This window comes from Myotis myotis, unplaced genomic scaffold (assembly GCF_014108235.1).
Source record: "Myotis myotis isolate mMyoMyo1 unplaced genomic scaffold, mMyoMyo1.p scaffold_m19_p_5, whole genome shotgun sequence".
Taxonomy (NCBI): Eukaryota; Metazoa; Chordata; class Mammalia; order Chiroptera; family Vespertilionidae; genus Myotis; species Myotis myotis.
The window spans coordinates 102446623-102466809 of record NW_023416357.1 but is presented as its reverse complement, the minus strand read 5'-3'; the positions used below and the strand labels follow the sequence as shown (position 1 = coordinate 102466809).

General features: G+C 56.1%; 1 protein-coding gene across 4 annotated transcripts; it reads right to left on the bottom strand.

Moving 5' to 3' along the window:
* Positions 1 to 11863: 11863 nt before the first annotated feature.
* HS3ST6 (heparan sulfate-glucosamine 3-sulfotransferase 6) lies at positions 11864 to 18378 on the bottom strand. 4 transcript variants are annotated; one of them, XM_036310877.1, is made up of 3 exons: positions 18178 to 18378; positions 17772 to 17966; positions 11864 to 12611 (listed from the first exon to the last, which is right to left on the bottom strand). In XM_036310877.1, exons 1-3 carry the CDS (start codon positions 18234 to 18236, stop codon positions 11996 to 11998), a joined length of 870 nt encoding a protein of 289 aa, XP_036166770.1. In that variant the 5' UTR covers positions 18237 to 18378; the 3' UTR covers positions 11864 to 11995. The 4 variants fall into 4 exon arrangements, with proteins under 4 accessions (XP_036166770.1, XP_036166768.1, XP_036166769.1 ...); XM_036310875.1 differs by having other exon boundaries at positions 17799 to 18303; XM_036310876.1 differs by having other exon boundaries at positions 17802 to 18303.
* Positions 18379 to 20187: the final 1809 nt, after the last annotated feature.

Here is a 20187-nt window from a genome sequence, read left to right as displayed (position 1 = left end):
CTGAAATCAATAAAAATATATTTTAAAAAATAATAATAAATAATAATTTAAAAGGACTGAAACATGATACATGTTACAACATAGATGAATCATGAAAACATCATGCCAGACACATCCACCCTGGGGCTGACGGGGAGGGGTGTGTGTACATGCATGAATGAATCACCTGGCCCCTAGGTACCTATTTGGGTCCTCAAACACCACACAGGGGTCCTTCACCCAGGGAGTGCTGCCTCGGGCCAACCTTTCTTCTTCCAACCTTCCTGGCTCTGACTTGCATTTATAATCTGACCTGCTGAAGGGGCCCCCTGAAAACAGCCTAAAATACACGAATTGTATAATTTCATTGGTTCTGAATATCAGTTAAATGCCCTCACATATGCATATGAACTGGCATTGCATAATATAAAGATGGATGGTAAAATTCATCCTAATATTTTAAATTTTCTTTACTTAGAATGACATTGAATAACAAATAAAACACCATAACAAATCAAGAGAAAAAGAGAGAGAGAGAGAGAGGTTGTGAGGAAAACGGGACATTTTCCTATTTTAGTACCTTCACCAGCACTTTTTCCCTGCTTTTTGAGAAAGAGGTCCTGAATTTCATTTAGCACCAGGCCCTGAAAATTATGTAGCTGGCCCTGGATTTAATTCCCATGAACAAAAGCTCTTTGAAGTCTTCAAGAATTCTTAAACGTATAAAAGGGATCCTGAGACCAAAAATTTTGAGAACTGGGCTTCTAAGAGCCCAAGCCCTGCCTTAGCTCAAGATCTTTGCACATGCCGTTCCCTCTGCCAGGAAAACACGTGTCTGCTTTCTACAGGGGCCCTCATTCCTTGGCTCCTGGTCCCTACTTTGTGTCACTCAGATCTTTGCTTCCATCCTCCCAGCTCCTCTGACCCTGACTCCCCTGCCTCCCCCTCATAAGGACCCTTGTGATTGCACTGGGATGACCCAGGATACTCTCCTCCTCTTCAGAGCTCAGTCGCCCCCTCTTTGTACCTGAATCCCACCTGCAAAGCTCCTTTTACCCTGCAAGGTACATCCTCACAGGTCCTGGTGATTAGGACATGGACATCTTCGGGGGCCATTACTTAGCCTACCACAGTCCCCCAGCTGAAGTCCTCCCCCTCCCTGCATGTATCAGATTGTGTGTGCATGGGGTGACTGTGTATTGTCTGTCTCCCTCCCAGACAGATGCAATGCTCTGCCAGGCAGGGACCACTTCTGCTCTGTTCACAAGCACTTCCAAAGCCTGGCACAGTGCTAGGTCTGTAGTGTGTGCTGGGAACACACTTGTGGAACGATTGAAATAAAAATTACCTGTGAAAACAGCCAACAAGCCCCCTCAGTCCAACTGACAGATGAAGAAACTTGCCGGGGGGAGGCGGGGCGCCAGAGGGGAGCGGGGCTACAGGGTCACATGCCCTGTCTGAAGGGCCACTGCACCTATCGGGACAAGCACCTTCCCTTTGCTTCCCAGGGCCAAAATTCCCAGTCTCCGACCTTCATCCTGCTTTCCCTACAGCCCGGCCAACAAAAGAAAGCTACGCTGATTGTGCAGGAGCCAAAGTCCAGCCCCCTTGGGAAACACCTGAAACCCCTCTCTGCACAGAGCTGCAGAAATGCCGAGGGCCCAGGCCCGGCGTCAGAGGCGGGGCCAGCCTTGGCCTGGTCTGTCCGTTGGTTTTCTCTTTAATAGGCAAAATGATGAGCCTCCCCACAAGGTGTCCACATCCTGATCCCCAGAACCTGTAAATATGCACCTTATATGGCACAAGAGGGTGTGTAGATGGGATTAAGTTAAGGATTTTGAGATGGGAGATTGTCTGAGATTATCCAGTTGGGCCCAATGTCATCACAAGAGTCCTTACAAGTGGAGACCTTTTCTTAGCTGCAGTCAGAAAGAAATGTGACAGTATAAGAAAGGTCAGTGAAATTCGAAGCATAAGAAGGACTCCACCCATTGTTTCTGGCTTTGAAGATGGAGGAAGGGGCCAGAAGCCAAGGAATGCAGCGGCCTCCAGAAGGAATGGCCCTCAGCCAACAGCCAGCAGGGAAATGGGGACCTCGGTCCGACAACCGCAAGGAACTCAATTCTGCCAACAGTTTGAGCAGGAAACAGATTCTCCCCTGGATCCTCCAGGCGGGTTGCTGTCCTGCTGGCAGGCGGATTTTATCCTGGCGAGACCCATGCTGGACTTCCGGCCTTCAGAGCTATCAGGTAACACATTTGTGTTGCTTTAAGACACGAAGTTTGTGGCGATTTGTTAAGGCAGCAACAGAAAATGAAGACAAGGCTCCATCTTGCAATGCCAACAAGCTGCCTCAGGCTGTCAGCTGCCCTCAGAGGGAACCCCGTGCCTCTCTCCCGCATTCAGGACACTCATGGGTACTGCGGATCTGCCATGTCCCACACATGTAGGCAGCCTCCACCCATGCTGACCTGCTTCCAGGGGCTACACAGGGGAGGGGAGGCATCAATTCTTTTTCTCCGACCCTGTGTTAACTCCCTGGAGCTGCTATAACAAAGAACCACAAACTGAGTGACTTAAATATATATATTCTCTTGCAGTTCTGGAGACCAGAAGCATGAAATCAACGTGTCCCGGGCTAGGCTTGCTCTGAAACCTGTAGGTTTCTTCCTGCCTCTTCCAGCTCTGGTGCTGCCAACAATCCTTGGCATTTGTTGGCATCACTTCAATTTCTGTCTCCATCATGACATGGCCCCTTCTGTCTATGTCTGTGTCTTACCTCCTCTTAGAGGATCCACCCTGATCCAGGAGGTTCTCACCTCAAAATCCATAACTAAAAGACCCTGTTTCCAAACGAGGTCAGTCACAGGTTCTGGGTGGATGTAAACTTGGGGAACACTATTCAACCCACCATGGACCCCTTCGGAAGGTAAGCTGCTGTGGCCTCACTTCTGGTCTGCTGGGGCAGGAGCCTCCAGTGGAAGGTCCAAGTTCCAGCCCGGGTTTTCATCTGTGCTCACAGACAGGGCTGTGAGCGGGTCCCTCACAGAGGGGAGGAGCTCAGTAAGTTCTGCCTGAAGGGCACCAAGCATGTCACAGAACTAGGAAATTCCCCAGAAAAGTTCCTGGTGACAGCATGTGCCCTTACACAGCCCCTCCTAACTGATGCCTGGACAAGGACACAGATCATTCTCACCACAGTTTGTCACAGGAAGGAGCTGAGGGTATTGTCACCAGGTTCGGCTTCCCTCCCCTTCCCCACCGTGTCCTGCAGACCAGAGGCTCTGCCGTGTGGACAGGGGGCTTCTGAAGGACCACGCACGTCTCCCCCGTGGCCCTAGGACCTGCGTCTTAGAGCGTTTGTGTTTACAACAGGACAGGGACTGAGCATTTGCTTCTGGCAAAAATTAATTCTGAGCTCATGATACTTAATGAAAACCAGACTGCACCCACAGGGTCTCACCCAGAGTGGCGCCAGCCTTCCCAGTATGTCTAAGGAGGAGTGGTGGGGTAGGTGACTGGGAGAGCTGCCCACAAACATGGGCCCACGGGTGGAAACCACTGGTATAAACCAAATCACCATCTTGTAACTTCTGGATTCTTCTCTTCGTCGCTATGTCTAGAAAGTGAGGATGGCATGAACCTTCTCTGAGCCCTGCTCCTCACTTCCAGAATTCCTCCTGGCTGTCCCACCCTGTTGTATTGGTTTTCTGTGCTGCATAACAAATGACCCCCAATATAGCAGCTTAAAACAGCATCCATTTATCTCCTCACAGTTTCTGTGAGTCAGGAGTTGAGCACAGCTTGGCTCAGGGTCTCACATCACCTGAGGTCCAGGGACCCCTCGCAAGCTCACAGAATTGCTGGCAGCATTTATTCCCTTGCATGTGTCCATTTGAAATGAATAAAACTAAAAAATAAAAGACCGTACCCTTTTATGTAATGATGTTTACTTTGAATTTATATTAGTTCACACAAACACTCCATCCATGCTTTTGTTCCGGCCCTCCGGTCCAGTTTGAGAACCCATTGTGGCCCTCGAATCAAAAAGTTTGCCCACCCCTGTGTTAGACTGAGGTTGCTGTTATCTTTCCAGCGGTTGGTCAGGGCCACTCTTGGCTCTTAGAGTCGGTCACTGGTTTCTTTCCAGAGGCCTCCATAAGTCATTCTTCCAGACCAGCAAGGGGAGTCTCTCTGACTTCTCTCTCTGCCTTGTAGACTCCCTGTTATGGACTGAATGCTTGTGTCCCCTGCAAACCCCTCTGTTGAAATACTCACCCACCCCCAGGTGATGGCATTAGGAGGCGGTGCCTTTGGGAGGTTACTAGGTCATGAGGATGGATCCTCATGAAAGGGATCAGTGTCCCTAGAAGAAGAGACACAAGAGCTGGCTTCCTGTCTCTGCTCTCCGCCCATGAGAGGACGCAATGAGAAAACAGCCATCTGCAAGCCAGGAAGCAGGCCCCACCAGACACCAGATCTGTCAGCACCTTGATCTTGGGCTTTCAGCCTCCAGAACTGTGAGAAACAAATGTTTGTTGTTCAAGTCACCCAGTCTACGGCATTTGTCATAGCAGTTCATGCTAAGACACTCCCTTGTTACTTGTTTTATTAAGGTGAAATTCACATAACAAAACCAACCATTTTAAAGTAAACAATTCAGTACTTTAGTACACTCACAACATTGTGCCGCCACCACTTCTATCGAGTTCCACAACATTTCATCACCCCCTGTACCCACTAAACTAGGCCCCCTTTGAAGAGCCTACCTGATTAGATCAGGTCCACCCAGGATACTCTCCCTTCTGGCAACCTCAAAGCTAACTGGTTAACAACTGAATCACAGGAATGACATCCATCAAAGTCACACTCAGGCCGAGGGGATTTTACAGGACATTACACCAAGGTCTGGAAATCCTGAGAGCCATCTCATAATTCTGTTTGCCATACCCATCCACCCAAGGGCCAACCCTGAGGAGCTGGTTCCTCCTGCTCTCAGCTGGCAGCCACTTGAACAACTTCACACCACAGCACACGTGTTGAGGGTCTAAGCCATGGGCAGACAGACCTGGGTGTGTGTTTGCCAGCTCATGGTAACATGGGGCCCTTCTCAGCCTCGATTTACTCTCCTATTAAGTGGGTATAATAACATAGCTACCTGATAAATAAAATAACATTGATTGAGCATTTGCCCAAGGCCAGTGCTATGCTAAGTACAGTACTTAATATTTTTTTTTTAGTACTTAATTTTTTTAAAGATTTTTTATTTCTTTTTTTAGAGAGAGGAAGGGAGGGGGAGAGAGAAAAAAAAAATATTGATATGAGACTGAAACATTAGTTGGCTGCCTCCTACAAGTTCCCTACGGGGGTCAAGCCCTCAACCTGGGCATGTGCCATGAATCCAACCAGCAACCTTTTGGTGCATGGGACGACACCCAACCAATGAGCCACACCAGTCAGGGCCTAAGTACAGGACTTTAAATACATTCTTCTGTGCCTGGGAAATGCTAGCTGTCACTATTCTAATTGGAATTGGCATCTGCCCCCTTTCCTTCTTTCCTCTTCTTTCTAATTCCCTGGGCTTCTGGGCATACCATAAGGTGGTGAACTCCTAAGGACAAAGGAATCTTGGGTTTGTTTCTTCTAGATCAGCGGTTCTCAACCTGTGGGTCGCAACCCCTTTGGGGGTCGAACGACCCTTTCACAGGGGTCGCCTAAAACCCTCAGAAAACACATATACAATTACATATTGTTTTTGTGATTAATCACTATGCTTTAATTCTGTTCAATTTGTAACAATGAAATTGGGGGTCACCACAACATGAGGAACTGTATTAAAGGGTCGCGGCATTAGGAAGGTTGAGAACCATTGTTCTAGATCTTCTGGGCCTTACATACAAGTCTGTGGCTCCAGCCATGTTCTTCCTAACAGTGTGCATCTCCCCATTTTGCACCCTGACAAGCTTAGACCCCCTGCACACCCCACCTGCATGCATGAGGAGGCTCCCTGCACTCCACAACCAGAGTCCAGACTGTGAAACCAGGGGTCAGACAGTTTTCAGATGATTTTCCCCCCAAAATTGGTGTGGTTGACAGAGGAGTTCCTCTGCTGTACGGCACCCTCGATCTTCCATCCTCACGTGTAGGAGACAGGCTTTCCCTGCGGCAGTCAAAGCGTTTGTCTCGGGATTGGCTTTCCATCAGATATCCCGTCCTCCCTTGTGAAAGAGGAAGGGAGTGATAGGATCTGACCTGCGGGCAGCTGTCAGGCGGGGCCAGCGCCCCCCAGCGCTCGTGGCCGTCAGGGAGGGCTGGGATCAGAGAGACGGGGAGAACAAGATCTCCGATTGTTCTCTAATGCCCAGTGCAGCTCTCGTTTTCCCCTTAATCAGAATCCTCGTGTGTGAAATCCTCCTGGCAACAGTTTTGCATTAACTGTCTTGGTTGACTGACTTTGTGCAGCTCTTCCAGGGAAAGGCGCATGCAATGTGGCTCAGATTAAGCGGAATGAAAGGAATTCCTTGGCCTCAAAGCTGGGGAGTTGGCTCGGAGCCAGAGAAGGGTCCTTGGCCTCTTGTCTGAGGCCCCTGAAGTCTGGGCAGTGGCCTTGCTGGGGGTCTCCTTGGACAATCTCATGTTCCTGAAAGGAGGGGCTGAACGTCCCAGGGCAGCAGGGCTCAGGTGCAGGGCCATGGCCTGAGGCTGCAGTGCATACTCACTTGGAGGGTCTCCTTGGCTCCAGGGGCCTCACTGCGATGCTCATCGTCCATCGGGTCATCGTGATGGTCATCATAGACAGAGCCAACCAGGCCTTCCAGGCTTCCTGACCAGGCTCTGCTCTCCGCCAGTCTGGAGATGCAGCCCTGGCAGCCTTGTCCACAGCGTGGGCCCTGCCTCTGGACCCCAGCGGACTCACCAGCCTCCGGGAGCCATCATGGGCTTCCTCATGCCCACCCACTACCCCTCCCCCCGGGGGGTGGGCTTTGATCAAACCTCTTCATTCCAGGCCAGCTTGCCCAGCCCAGACTGTGCCCCCTGCTTGTCCCACAGACCCTGGGACTCACCACCTCTGCCCTGGGAGCAGGTCAGAGTCTTTGAGGGGGTGCAGAGTGGGGGGGCATTAGGACAGGGCAAGCCCCTGCCATCCAGTCTCCCCAAGCTGCTGCACCTGGCCATTGGGCCCAGTGCCATGGACAGATGCCCAGTCCAGGGCCCCAGCAGCCTGGGACCCAGAATGTCCCAGAGCACCATTCATGTCTGAGACAAACCCCCAGGGTGGGGGCTGTGGTTCACAGCTTGGCAAGGGGCCAGGGTCCCAAAAGGAACAGCTCCTGCCACAGAAGGACCTGAGGCTGGTGTTCTTACTCTGTTAGATTCTGCATGTGTCTCTTTGATGGCCATTAATCACAGAGCAAACTACCAGCCAGACATGTTCGTTTATATCTCCTGAAGCCTATTCTCCACACCACCCCGCTTACCTACCCTCACGCACCAGCCCAATATTGCCCTGCCCTAAATCGCCCAGGACCAGGTACCAGACAGCTAGGGACAGCCCCTGCGCCCCACGGCCACTGGAATGCTTCAAACCAGCCAGCCCTAAGCCTGTCCTGCCTTTCATGTCTTTCTCTCTGATGCAAAACTCTCCACTTCAGGCCAAGATGGAGTAACAGGGATTGGATTTCCCCATTTGCCTGCAACAAGTGAAAAATGAGGCAAAACCTACAAAACAAAACAGAGGTTTTCAAACACCTGGACGGCATAGGACAGAGTCACTCAGAGACGGGAAGTAAGAAGGTGAGTCCTACCATCACCCTGGCTTGCTGCCCAGAGATGGCTTCCAGGTTCAGGGAGGGGAACTGAGGGCAACTCCCATGATGAAGAGCCAGGGCACCCAGGGGAGCAAGGCAGTTAGACTCTGGCCTGGACGGAGTCCTGGAGATCTGCACAGGGGCCCCCTCGACTGCTCAGCCGAGGACTGAGAGGTGCAGATGTGGCAGGAAACTGAGGCTGGGGCAGGATGCCTCCCCTCCCCCGGAAAGGAGTGAAAGGACCACCCTCTGTTGTCACCTGGGGCTGGGAGCAGCGCAGCTCCCAGCAGAGGAGTGGCCTCCACGTGCAGTTCCCTTTCGCATCCTCTCACTGTTAGGCCCCAAACTGCTCCTCCTGTAATCTCATCCTGTTACATTGCAGCTTGTGCATCCGTAATGAACCCCTCGTGCCCATGGAGAACTAATAGATAGCTCCCAGAACCTTCCCTCTCTGACCCGTCCCTATACTGTTGAGTTTTCTGTTCACTTGAAGGCTGGCTCGGCTTCCACTTGTCACTCAAGCGCCTCTCATCTGTAGTCTGCCCCCCCTTTCCCCGCCCGCCCCCCCCAATGGGACCATCTAAAGCAGTGGTTCTCAACCTTCTGGCCCTTTAAATACAGTTCCTCATGTTGTGACCCAACCATAAAATTATTTTCATTGCTACTTCATAACTGTAATGTTGCTACCCTTATGAATCGTCATGTAAATATCTGATATGCAGGATGGTCTTAAGTGACCCCTGGGAAAGGGTCATTCGACCGCCAAAGGGGTCGCGACCCACAGGTTGAGAACCGCTGATCTAAAGCTTGGAAGGGCTGTTGAATCCGGCTGGGGGACCAAGCCAAATGGGACCAAGGGGAGAATGGCCCAGCCCTGGGCTGAGGGGCCACCATGAAGGAGGATAGGAAGCCACGTGCACATGACAAGGGCTAAGGGCGAACTGCTGGCACTCTCTGAAGCCTCGTGCTAGGAAAGTACTTGGAGGCCAATCGGGTGGGATCCAGGTCCTGATGCCTCTCTCCAGCTTGTTACCAGGCCCCTCGGGCAGGGGTCTGCGGGGCTTCCAGGCCTGCAGGGTACACAGCCCACAGCGCAGAACACCGTGCTCACCCAAACCACCTGCCTGTCCCATGGACCCCAGCCTGCACCAACCACAACCAAAGGTCTGGGCGGGCGAGGGCCCCCGAGGTAGAGGAAGCCACCTCCCAGGGTTCCCCAAGCCCCTTCCTGGACGCCCAGGGCTGTGAGGACTCCCACCCCCACCTACTCCATTCCAGTCAGGCTAGGGTAGGAGGGGTAGAGAAGGGGTCCCTGGCCCCTTCTCCTCCACTGGGCGGAACAGGAAGAGGGTGATTGAATCAGCACTTCTCACCCCTTCTGGAACTTTCCAACATGGAAAACCCACTAAGCAGCTGGGGAAGCAATTTAGGGACTTTAATTAAAGGCTGATGAATCTCCCACAGAGCCCCACCCCCACACACAGCTGGGGGGACCCACCACATCTGCCCTCAGTGTGTTCCGAGGTCCAGGCACTGGAGCTGGCGGTTAGACCCAGTTTCCACTGAGAGGGGGGTGAGCAGAACAAACCAGTTTATTCTTTCTACTCGTGGCTTCCAGAGTCTGCCTTCTGAGCTTGGCCTGGGCCCCAAAGTTAGACAAACTAGTGGTTCCACAGCTCTGCACCCAAGAAGCTTCAGGAAGGGAAAGGTGGGTTGCATGGGCAGCTCAGGAAAGGGACTCTACCTGTAGGGAGGAAATAAGCCCAGAGAACTCAGCTGCCCTGTGTGCACCTCCTGACAGGGGCAGAAGCTGAGGGGTGAGAATAGCACACAGGTGTCAGGAGGCGGGGGGGACTTCAGCGGGCTTGATAGCTACAATGAGGAATCTGGTCTTCATTCTAGAAGCAACAGGGCTGGGGGAGAAGATTGGAGTGTTTTAAAATAATGGGCTCTGGCTCGCTCTGAAGGCACCCCTCTGACCACCATGCATGCAGACTACTCGTTGTAGGAGAAAAAAGAGGCGCCAGGGGAACAGTGAGGGACCCATGAAGCCATCCAGGCATGAGACGTCAGACATTTGGACAAGGGTGTGTCCAGGGAAAAGAAAGATGCATGGATCAGGCTGGGAACTGGAGCAGGGCCAGGGCTACCCTGCTTCCCTCCTGCCCCTGCCAACCAGGGCACACTGCCATGCCATCTGTAAGAGGGCCCCAGCACAGGGAATGGGGACAGAGCTGCCAGGCACAAGTGCTCACCACCCAGCAGTGATTCCAAAACACAGCACCCTCGTTATTGTAAACAGGTCCAAGTTGGGGAGGAGGCTATGTGTACATCTCACCCCCACCTGCCCCATCTGTGCCACAGTTCCACCGAGGTGACTAGGACCAGCCCCCAGCCCTGCTCCTGGCTTGCTCGGGATGGTTGGCCTAGAAGACAGTACTGGTCCCTCAAGGCAGCTCCAGACTGGAGTGTCCTCTGGGTCTAGAACTAGGAGGGCAAGGGACAGGTCTCCTGGCTGCTGGAGACAGATGTTCCCATCTCCCTCCGCACCTTCTGCTGTGGCTCTTCTCATACATCAACTGAACTCAAGTCCACACCATGGGTGCGTCATGTGACAAAGGCAGTGGCCATGGTGATTGGTGGGGCCACTAGCCAAAGAGGAGAGTGGTGACTGACAAGCCGCTACTCCCCTCAAAATCCTCCTCATTCTGACCCTGGGGCCCAGGACAGGGTGTGGCTCAAGTAGCCCAGGGTGGGAAGACCACTGCAGAGTCAAGGATATGATATGGCCCTAGACTGTTTGGCTCAGTGGATAGAGCATTGACCTGGGGACTAAAGGGTCCCGGGTTCAGTTCCCATCAAGGGCATGTACCTCGGTTGTAGGCCCAATCACTGGCCCTGGTCGGGGCTTGTGTGGGAGGCAACCAATCGATGTCTCTCTCTCACATCGATGTTTCTGTGTCTCTTTCCCTCCCTTCCACTCTCTCTAAAAATCAATGGAAAAATATCCTCGGATGAGGATTAACAACAACAAAAAAGATAATAAATAAATAAATAAATAAATAAATAAATAAATAAAGTTGATTAAAGAGAAGGTATATGATATGATATGATATGATGTGATATGATATGATATGATATGACATGATATGATATGGACCCACGGCCTGGGATGCAGAGGCCACTGCCAGATCCTACAAGGGCCCGGGCAGCCTGGGTGCCAAGCCTGGGCCTAAAGAGTCCTGGAGGTTATCAGTGCAACTGGTGGCTACCTGGCAGACAGCACCGTGGCCAGGAGCAGTTAACTGTCATTACTGAGGGGCCTGGCATTCCCGGGGTAGAGAGGCAGACAGGCACCCCAGCCTGCCTCAGTCTGGCCTGACGAGGTTAGGAGCTGAGCAGGCAGCTGGGCTGCAGATGAGCCTTTATTCCTGCCCATCCCCACCCTCCAGGAAGCTGGGTAAACACAAGGGAACTGGGACAGTGAGGGCCTGTGGCCTGTGGATGGGCAGGGTCTGGGGAATGGGACCTGTGACTGCCTGTGGTAGGCAGGGCAGAGCTGTGTGAGGACCTGGGAGGAGGCTGTTAGACACGCAGGAGTCACCTCACACTCACTGTGCAGCACCCCCACAAGGTTTCCGGGAGGGAACGTCCGCTGGGCAGCAGGATGCCAAATCAGCTCAAGTCGTGCGTGCAGCCCAAAGAGCTGGGCAGACCCAGCTTTACCCCTGCCCCACCTCTCAAATGGGTAAGCTGGGACCTCAGTTTCCTCATCAGGAACACGGGACAACCCAGCTTGGTGTCTCAGGGCTGAGAAGAGAGCTCTAGGATGGCCTTCAGAGTCACCATAGCTATGCTGTGTGTCCCTGCGCAGGCCCTAAATCTCTCTGAGCCTCAGCTGCTCATCTGTGACATGTGGCCAGGCATATCTTGAGGGGTGTGTAAGTATCAAGTTTAGACCTCTTCTGGCACTCTCACAATGCCCGCTAGCTCGAGTTAGCTGGTGTGATGGTCATTTGCCTGCGCAGCGGCACCTCCAGCCCCCACCCTCCAACCCTCAAGGTCACATGGAAGAACACAGTTCCAGACTTTATTTCTTAAATAGTTCTATCTACCCAGCATGTGCACACAGCCTGCTTTGGCTGGGTGACAGGCATAAATTAAGGTTACTGAGTATCCCCAGACAGGGCGTGGGCTGGCCTGGCCTCTCAGTCCCAGCCAAAGTCCTGGCCGATCATCTGGTAGAACTTGCGGTTGAAGGGCTGGTAGAAGTCCCGCAGACGCTGGACCACTGCCTCGGGCACCCGAGGGTGGGGCCGGCCCTTGGACTTGCCCAGGCAGCGGGGGCGGCTGCTCCCCTGGGCCTTCTTGAGGCAGGGGAAGCCCTTGGTGGCATTGAAGTAGAAGTGCTTGTCCGTGACGACCCTTTTGAGGCCCAGGAAGTCCTGCACTCGGCCAACTTCTCCAGCCGGGTCACTGACCAGGCGCTCGCCGCTGACAAACAGGAAGTGGGACAGGGGGAAGTATCGAAGCCAGTTGTCCAGGTGCTGGGCGTAGAGGCCGATGCGCACAGCACTCCAGGCCGTGTCCACGGGGCCCAGGCCGTGGCGGAAGGCCAGGGCTCGGAAACTGGGCAGGCCCGGGGTCTTGGAGAGCGTCTGGGCGTAATCGGAGATGGCCCGGGTCACGGGGTTGCGAACCACCACGATCAGCTTCGTGTCCGGGGACATGCTGTGGATGCGGCGAGGGGCCTCGAGAGTCACGAAGTAGCTGGGAGTCTTCTCTATGGTGATCTGCCCGTCCAGGGTGCGTGGCATCAGGCTCCTGCGGGTTGTGTGGAAGAAGAGGTGGGCATGAGAGGGTGCTGGACCCCTCAAGCCCTCCCATTATAGACCAGCCCCAGGGACCCCAGATTCACTTCCCGCTCCTCCAGGCCCACCCATCCTAAAGTGCCAGATGGGCAGCCTGGGAGGTGGGTTGAGATCACCCGCCCCAGCACAGGCCAACGGGGGGTGGGGAGGCTGTCCTGCCAGGCTGCCCACTCTAGCTAGCTTGCCCCAACCCTGACATTGCTGTGCCTCTCACCCCTGACCAAGCACCAGTAGGGCCAGTGGCCCAGACTTGCCATCCACAGGGTTCTGCCCACCCTCCCCACCTCACAGGCCCCTCCCTGCACTGTAATTACCCCAGGTCACACTTTGGTTAAATGGCTGAAGTTGTCCCCTAAGTTAGGTCATTAATTATTGACAAGTGTCCCAACAAAGGACAGCTGCTCTTCTCATTCCCCTCCCCTGCAGAGCCCCCTGCCCCTCTGATTACAGGCCTGCTAGTTCTCATTGACCTGGGCCCAACTCAAATGCTGCAAGCCTCCAGCACAGCCCAGCACATTGGGGAACAGTGAGTGAGGTGGCCTGAGGACCCATCCCAAGAGCTCAGCAGTCAGGGCCTCCCAGACCTGGCTCGGACCCCAGGGTGCAAGGCTGTGACTGCAGCATTTCTGATGATTCCTCTCATTCTGATTAGGGGAGTGGGGCACTGACCAAGGTTCCGGGAGAGTTGGCTGATGACAGCCCCTTGACTGCCCCAAACTTGGGGAAGCCCCTCCAAGCACTCCACTGGGCAGGCAGGTACACTGAGCAGTTTCCCAAGGTCAAGCCTCACCTCCAGGTACCGCAGGGAGAGGCGGGCAGGGTGTGGCAGGGCCAGCTGAGCAAACAGCTCCAAGGGAGGACCTGAGAGAGGGCTGGAAACTAGGTCGATGGAGGCAGAGCCTGTGGGACCTGTGCCTTCAGAGGGGGCAGTCTCTGCCCAAGGCCCTACCCTGAGGGGACTGTCCCTACCCCCACTATCCGGCCTCCTGGTCTGGCCCCAGCCAGGAGGTGATACACAGGGCAAGTTCAGGTTTCATCCAGCCTTCACCCAGCCTAAGAGACCCCCAGGCAGGGCCCCAGTTTCCTCTTCCTCCTTAGCCCCCATGAAACTCAAGCTGGGTGAACACACAGGTGTGCAGACCCACATGCTGGGGTGCTTGGCTTAGAGCGTGTTTGGGGTGAACCCCAGGCGTACCAGTGGCTCCCCTGACACCACCTACGGCCTCGGGGGAGATGGGTGAGTTGATGGTCTTCAGGCTCTGGGAGCTTCCCTCACCCCCCAAAACAAGGCCCTGGGCAGAGCTGGTCTACAGAAGTCACAGGAAAGGGAGGGATAACTATTCTGCTTCCCCATCATGGTGACAAAGCAAGCTGGAAATCGCCCTCCAACCCACTCACTGCCCTATGTGATAGGCAGGCACACTGGCGCTCAGAGAGGGAGTGGAAAGCTCGAGGGGGGTGTCGACACGACCACAGCACTCCCACCCTTCGGCTGCAGCAGCTGGAAGGGGCAGTGTCAGCTTGGCCTCTGCTCCCGGAGGCCCTGCCCCCATGCCCTGCCTGGTGTCCTGGGAATACAGGCCCAGCCCTCCTGGGATAAGTTCAGTGAGACCTCGGGTGTTAACAAGGGCTGCAGCCTGAAGTAGCCAGCTCAGGGGGTTCCCTTTTCCCCAAGAAGGAATCAGAAGACGGGTAGTCTCCCCACTGGGACAGACGGACTGCCAGGTGGATCAGAAATCACTGCCCTCCCTTCATGGCCCTCCTCAGGGAAGGAGCCAGCCCTCATTACTCCTGGGCCCTGCCCCCCCCCCTTGGACACCCCCTTCCCATCCCTTACTCCCCCGAGGGAACAAGTGACCCCAGAAGCACATCCTCTTTCCCCACCCAAACTGGGCACTTTGGGTTCGGAACACCCCCACCCCCAACCCACCCTCCTGCCTGAGGGAAGGAAGCTGCAAGGAAAGACACCAGGGAAGCCAGAGGAGCAGAGGGGGAGGTGCTTCCGGAACCCTGTGGAAGGGGGATGGGAATGGGGATGGACCGCAGATTTTCCAGGCCCACTCCTACCACAAACCAGCTTTGAGATCAGAGATCTTTGGGACCAATTACTAGTACTTATTATCCTCACCCGCCCTCAGACGCCTGTCCTGGACAGGACATGGAGGAGGTGGGGATGGAGGTTTGGGGGTGGGGGGATGCAGACAGGGGAGGGGATGAGAGGAACGGGATTCTGACCTCCACACAGCAAACATCTGACAAGTTGTTCCGGCTCCTCCCTGTGCATCTGGTCTGCATTTCCCTGCGGCTTCCATCCAGCCCCAGACTCCTCTCCCTCCTTGGTCTCATCCACCCTTAGGTCCCACATCTCTCCTGGGCCCCAGCCAGCCAGGCCTGGTTCTGAGCAAAAGCTACTTAGGGTTCCCGTGTGGATCCATAGGGTGCTGGGGTAGGGCATTGGTCCCCAGCCACAGGAGCTTCTCCTGGGATAGCACAGGGAGAAAAGCCCCACAGAAGCCCAGGTCCCTCCCCCACATACTCAGAACCCCACTCCCTCATTAGCCCCAGGAGCCAAGCGGGTTTCCCCACCTGCACCCTCCTATCTCCTCTCGCTTTTCCCAAAGCCTAAGGTCAAAGTATAGCCTCACCTGCCCCCAGACAAGAGAGTCCTCCTGATGAGACCTTGGAGTGCTTGTTTGCCAAACAGAAGATGCTCAGTGACTGAACGAATAGATGAGAAAATGCTGACTGAGTGTGGGGGTACCAGGAGGTCACAATCCCCAAGATGGAAGACCCTCAAGAGTCTGAGAAAGGGGCTAACTGCAGCCCAGTTCGAGGGAAAGTTTGGCCAAGATTAACTTTGGGCAGCCCAGAACCCACCTGCCAAGGCCCTGGGAAGGGCCAGGGTCACTGCCTGGAATGAGGTCAGTCACAGCCCAGTGGAGATGGGTGTCCCAGAAACTCGGCTGGGGGTACTGGCCGCTCCTCCTTTCCTCACTACCCTAGCCTCCACCCAGAGCAGGGCTCTGCACTCCTGGCGGCTCAGCCAGGGTCCTGAGAGCCAACACCAGCAGACCATGCCCAGGGGCTGGGCACCCTCTTTGCAGCTGGGGAAGGGGGGTCGCATTTTCAGAGGTTCGCCGCACACTCCGAGTAGGTTGAAAGAAAAAAAAGGGCCAGAGGCACAGGACACCCGTGAGCACATCAAGCCGCTTGTACATGTCAGCACACAGCCACATGCGCTGGTACTCTGCACCCACACTCTATCTCGTGTCCTGAGAATTCAGGTAGGAACAGCACCCAGCCCTCTTGCGATAAGCCCCGGGAGACAGACCCCTTTGAGGGCACCCCAGAAGCTCAGCCAGCTCAGCTCCTGCACCAGCCAATGAGGGGTCGGCCCTAGCCAGCCCAGAGGGACAGCTCCGGATTAAGGGGGCAAGGCCACCGGGAATGCCCCTCTGCACCCCCTCTTCCTCCCGGTGGAAGTGGCTCTAAAAATAAAGAGAAAGTCCCTTCTCTACCAGAGCTAGACTCGCTCCTGAATGCCCTGGCTCCCATCCCTGGTTCCTGAGAAACCCCAGAGCTGAGGATCTGACCTCCAGTCTGGGTCTCGTGCTTACTGCCTCTCAGGCCCTCATCCCCCCCGGACCTGTCCCTCAGAGCTGGAGCATGCACCCCGGAGCCTGGAAGGGGCCTTAGGCTTCCTGACTCTGAGAACCCTTTTAGGGCTAAACCCAGTCTAGCCTCCCCTGCAGCATCCCTCCCCCCCTCCCCCCGCCCCCGCCATTAGCCCAGCTCAGTGTCTCCCCCAGCTTCTTACAGTCAAAGTTCTTGGGATCAGTATGGACTCTGAGTTTGCACTACAGTTATAGTGTGTCCTCCACCGTCCCACCCCCTTCCACTCCCCCGCCCACCCCTCTTCTCTGTCCTCTCCACAGCAGTAGGTATTAGAGATGCTTTGGGGTGCCAGTGGCACTGTCAGAGTGGGTGGCGTTCTGAGCTCTGATGCCAGATTTCAGCCAGTTGGATTCAAGGATGGACTCACCGCCCTCCCAGCACCACTCAGCTTCCTGAGGGTCCCCTGGTGGCAGCAACCCTTGAGAGCTCAGGAGCTAGGACCCCTGTTTTCCTTGGGACTCTTCCAAACCCATGAGTGGTTTTTAAGGCAAAAGGCCAAGAAAGCCAATGGGGGTGGAGGTGAGGAATCTGGGTACAGAGAAGCTAGGATACCTGGAGAGTCTGGGTTCCGCTGCCCCCAACTCCCCACTAATTCACCAGGTGGCCTTGGGCAGGGTCCTCTCTGTCCCATGGAGGCTGGTCCCAAGCTGGGGCTAAGGTGAGAGCTGGGGGAGTGGGGAGACTCACTCTCCATCTCTAAGTTCTCATTTCCCCCACAGGAAGGGACAGGGCAGGTGGCAGACTTGTGTGCAACTGATGAGGCTGCAGGCAGTGCCAACCTCAGCCGGGAGGGGCTGTTTCACCTGGGGATAGGTGCTCCCCCACATTCCACACCGTACCCCAAGGCCATCCCCGGTGGGGCAGGAAAGCTACAGAGCGCCATGACATGAAGCAGGGGTCCTAATTCCCACCCTTGGGCACTGACTCAAAGGCACATCCTTCCTCTTAAAGCCCAGACCTTCTGCAGACCCGCAGGACCCCTGAGGATCCCTCTTCCCAGGATCAGGAGTCTGGGAGGCAGACCCTTTCTAGGAGACTGCCCCTGCTAAGGGTAACTGACCAGCAGGGGAGGGCGACTGAGCCTGAAGAGTTTCTAACGCTCCTCAAACCCCGCGAGCCTGAAGCTCCTTCTCAGCTGGGCTCGCACTCCCTCCCCGAGTCTTACTGAGACCTCTCAGCGGCCTCAAACCAAGGCTTTCCCTGGAGTTTTCAAAGTTTCTTGGAGCTCCCGGCCAGTGACCAAGCCTCGCCCGCCCCGCGCTCCACGCCCCCCCCCCCACGCCGCCGCCCCCGACCCAGGCTGATTATATCTCACGATGCCCGAGACCTCTCCCTGCCTCGACCCCGGTGGTACCCCAGGGGCGCACCACATGATTCCGGGGAGGCACAGGCCAGGGCGCGCACGGAGGCGGATGGGACGGAAGGACCCGGCGCTCACCGGTACCAGGCGAGGCCGCGCTCGTACCACCTGTCGAAGAAGTGGGGCTCCGAGCCGAGCGCGCGGACGTCGGGGTGCAGGCGCAGGAACTCCAGGAGGGCGCGCGTGCCGCCCTTCTTCACGCCCACGATGAGCGCCTGCGGGAAGCGCCGGCGGCCGGGACCACTGGCCACGGGCAGGACGGGCGCCCCCGGCCTGCGGGCGACGCAGGGAGGCTCAGCGGGTGCGGGGGCCGGCATGGGGACGCGGGAGGCCGGCGGGCAGTGGCCCGGGAGGGCGCAGAGGCAGTAGGCTCCCAGCACCAGCGCGGCGAGTAGCAGAGGCGCACGGGGCGCCCGCAGCGCAGCCCCCGGCCCTGCCCCCGCGCCCTGGCCGCACCCGGCCCCACCGCCCAGGCCGCCGCTACCTGCCATCCGGCCGCACCGCGCCCAGGCCCGCGAGCGGGGGCTGCAAGAGGGCGCGCATCACGGTCCGCGCCCTGGTCCGCCCGCGGCGCCGGGTTTCTGCTCGGCGTCCAGCCTCTGCTCCGTCCAGGAGCGGGCGCAAGGAGGGGCCGGGGGCGGGATGCCCCGCCCCGAGCAGAGTCCCCGCCCCTCCTCGGCCACTGTCCCACCGGGTCCACGCGGGCACCCACAGACGTCGCGGCGTGAAAACCTGGACGCGTCCGCTGGGAGACGCTGGGCTCCAGACCTCCCGGCCACAGGTCTTCACCCCGTGCCCTCGGGATGGGGCAGTGACGGGGCTGCACCGCGGGGCCCCAGCACAGGTCTTAGAAGGCCGACCCCGCCCCTCGCCAACCAGGTTGGCGTGGCAGGTGCGCGAGCTGAGCAAGTGAGCCAAGGAGGCGCACAGACCTGGGCCCTAGGGCACCGAGGAATGGGGCCCTACAGCAGAAATGGGGCGCACCTCGCTGCCAGTCGGTTTGCCAGTCATCAGATTCACAGCCCTGGTGGCTGGAGCGGGTTAGCCAAGTATGATTACCATTTTATTTTATTTTTTAAATGTTTTATTTTTATTGATTTCAGAGAGGAAGGGGAGAGAGAGCGAGATAGAAACATCAATAATGAGAGAGAATCATTGATCGGCTGCCTCCTGCACGCCCCACACTGGGGATGGAGCCCTCAACCCAGGCATGTGCCCTGACTGGGAACAAACCCCGGACCTCTCAGTCCACAGGCGACGCTCCATCCACTGAGTCAAACCTGCTGGGGCTATGATTACCATTTGAGAGTGGGGAAGACAGGTTCAGTGAGGACAGATGTCTTGCCTAAGGGCCCAGTGAAATTCAAGCTTCAGTCTCCTGATCCTTCTATAGTATCACATCGTCTGTCTATGTAGCCTGGTCCGCCCGGTCCACCTGGTGTCCCCCCGGGTGTTGGCTCTGACACTGGCAGTGGCTCCTATTGGAGAGCTGAAGGCTCAGGAGACCTGTGCGCGGGGAACCAGGAGGAGGAGCCCGGGTGCTGCCCTAGGAGCTCCCTCAGAGGGGCAGTGAGGTTCTGCTCTTACTCACAGTGATGGGACCCGTGCGCTGGACACTGTGCAAGAGTGTTATGTACCCCTGAGTTCACTGAGCCCCCAGAACAGCACAGAGGAGGAAGCTGAGAGGAGAGCCGGGCTCTGAGAGACTGAGCCACAGTCCCAGGTAGAGATGGACATGGACCCGTGTCCTCTCTCCACCCCTGTCCCAGCCCAGCCTTCCTGGCTTCATGGTCAGCCGGCCTCTCCAGCCGATACCCAGAAGTCTCTGTCGGTTTTGCTTATTAGTGGCATCTGGGCCTAATGGCATCTGGGCAAGTCCCAGCCGCCTGGGACGCCTCCGAGGGCCAGGGGAGCCTCCATGACCCACAAATATTTCCAGAGCTCCCACACACAGGCAGCCCGGTCCAGAGGGGGCTATGCACGGCCAGTGGGGTGAAGACCATTGACTGGGGCCCCAGCCCAGGTCCCAGATGCCAGGCCTGCACCTGCCTGTCAGGGCAAGACTCAGCCAGAGGCCGCGTAGGCGGGTGGTTGGCACAGTGGTGTCTGGGTGCATGCTGGCACACGCAGGGTCAAAGTACGTAAAACGGGATTTGTTCTAGACAGGGTGGCTCTTGGTGGCTCCTGGTGCGGTCTCACTCCACCCGCAGCACCCACCCACCGTCCCAGCAGCCGCCGCTCAGGGCTCCAAATTCCAGCATTAAACCTGGTGGCCCCTCCATCTCCCTGCCTCACACCAGGCATTGTCATTTCCACCTTCTAGCCTTTGCTCACACTGTTTCCTATAAGGAAAATGTCTTTTCCTTAGCCACTCCCCCGACACACACCTACACACACACACACACACTCACACACCTGCTTGAAACTGTGCCAGAAGGAATTTACCAAGAACAACAGGACACTGAATGCTCTGGGGGCAAAGGATGACATCCAG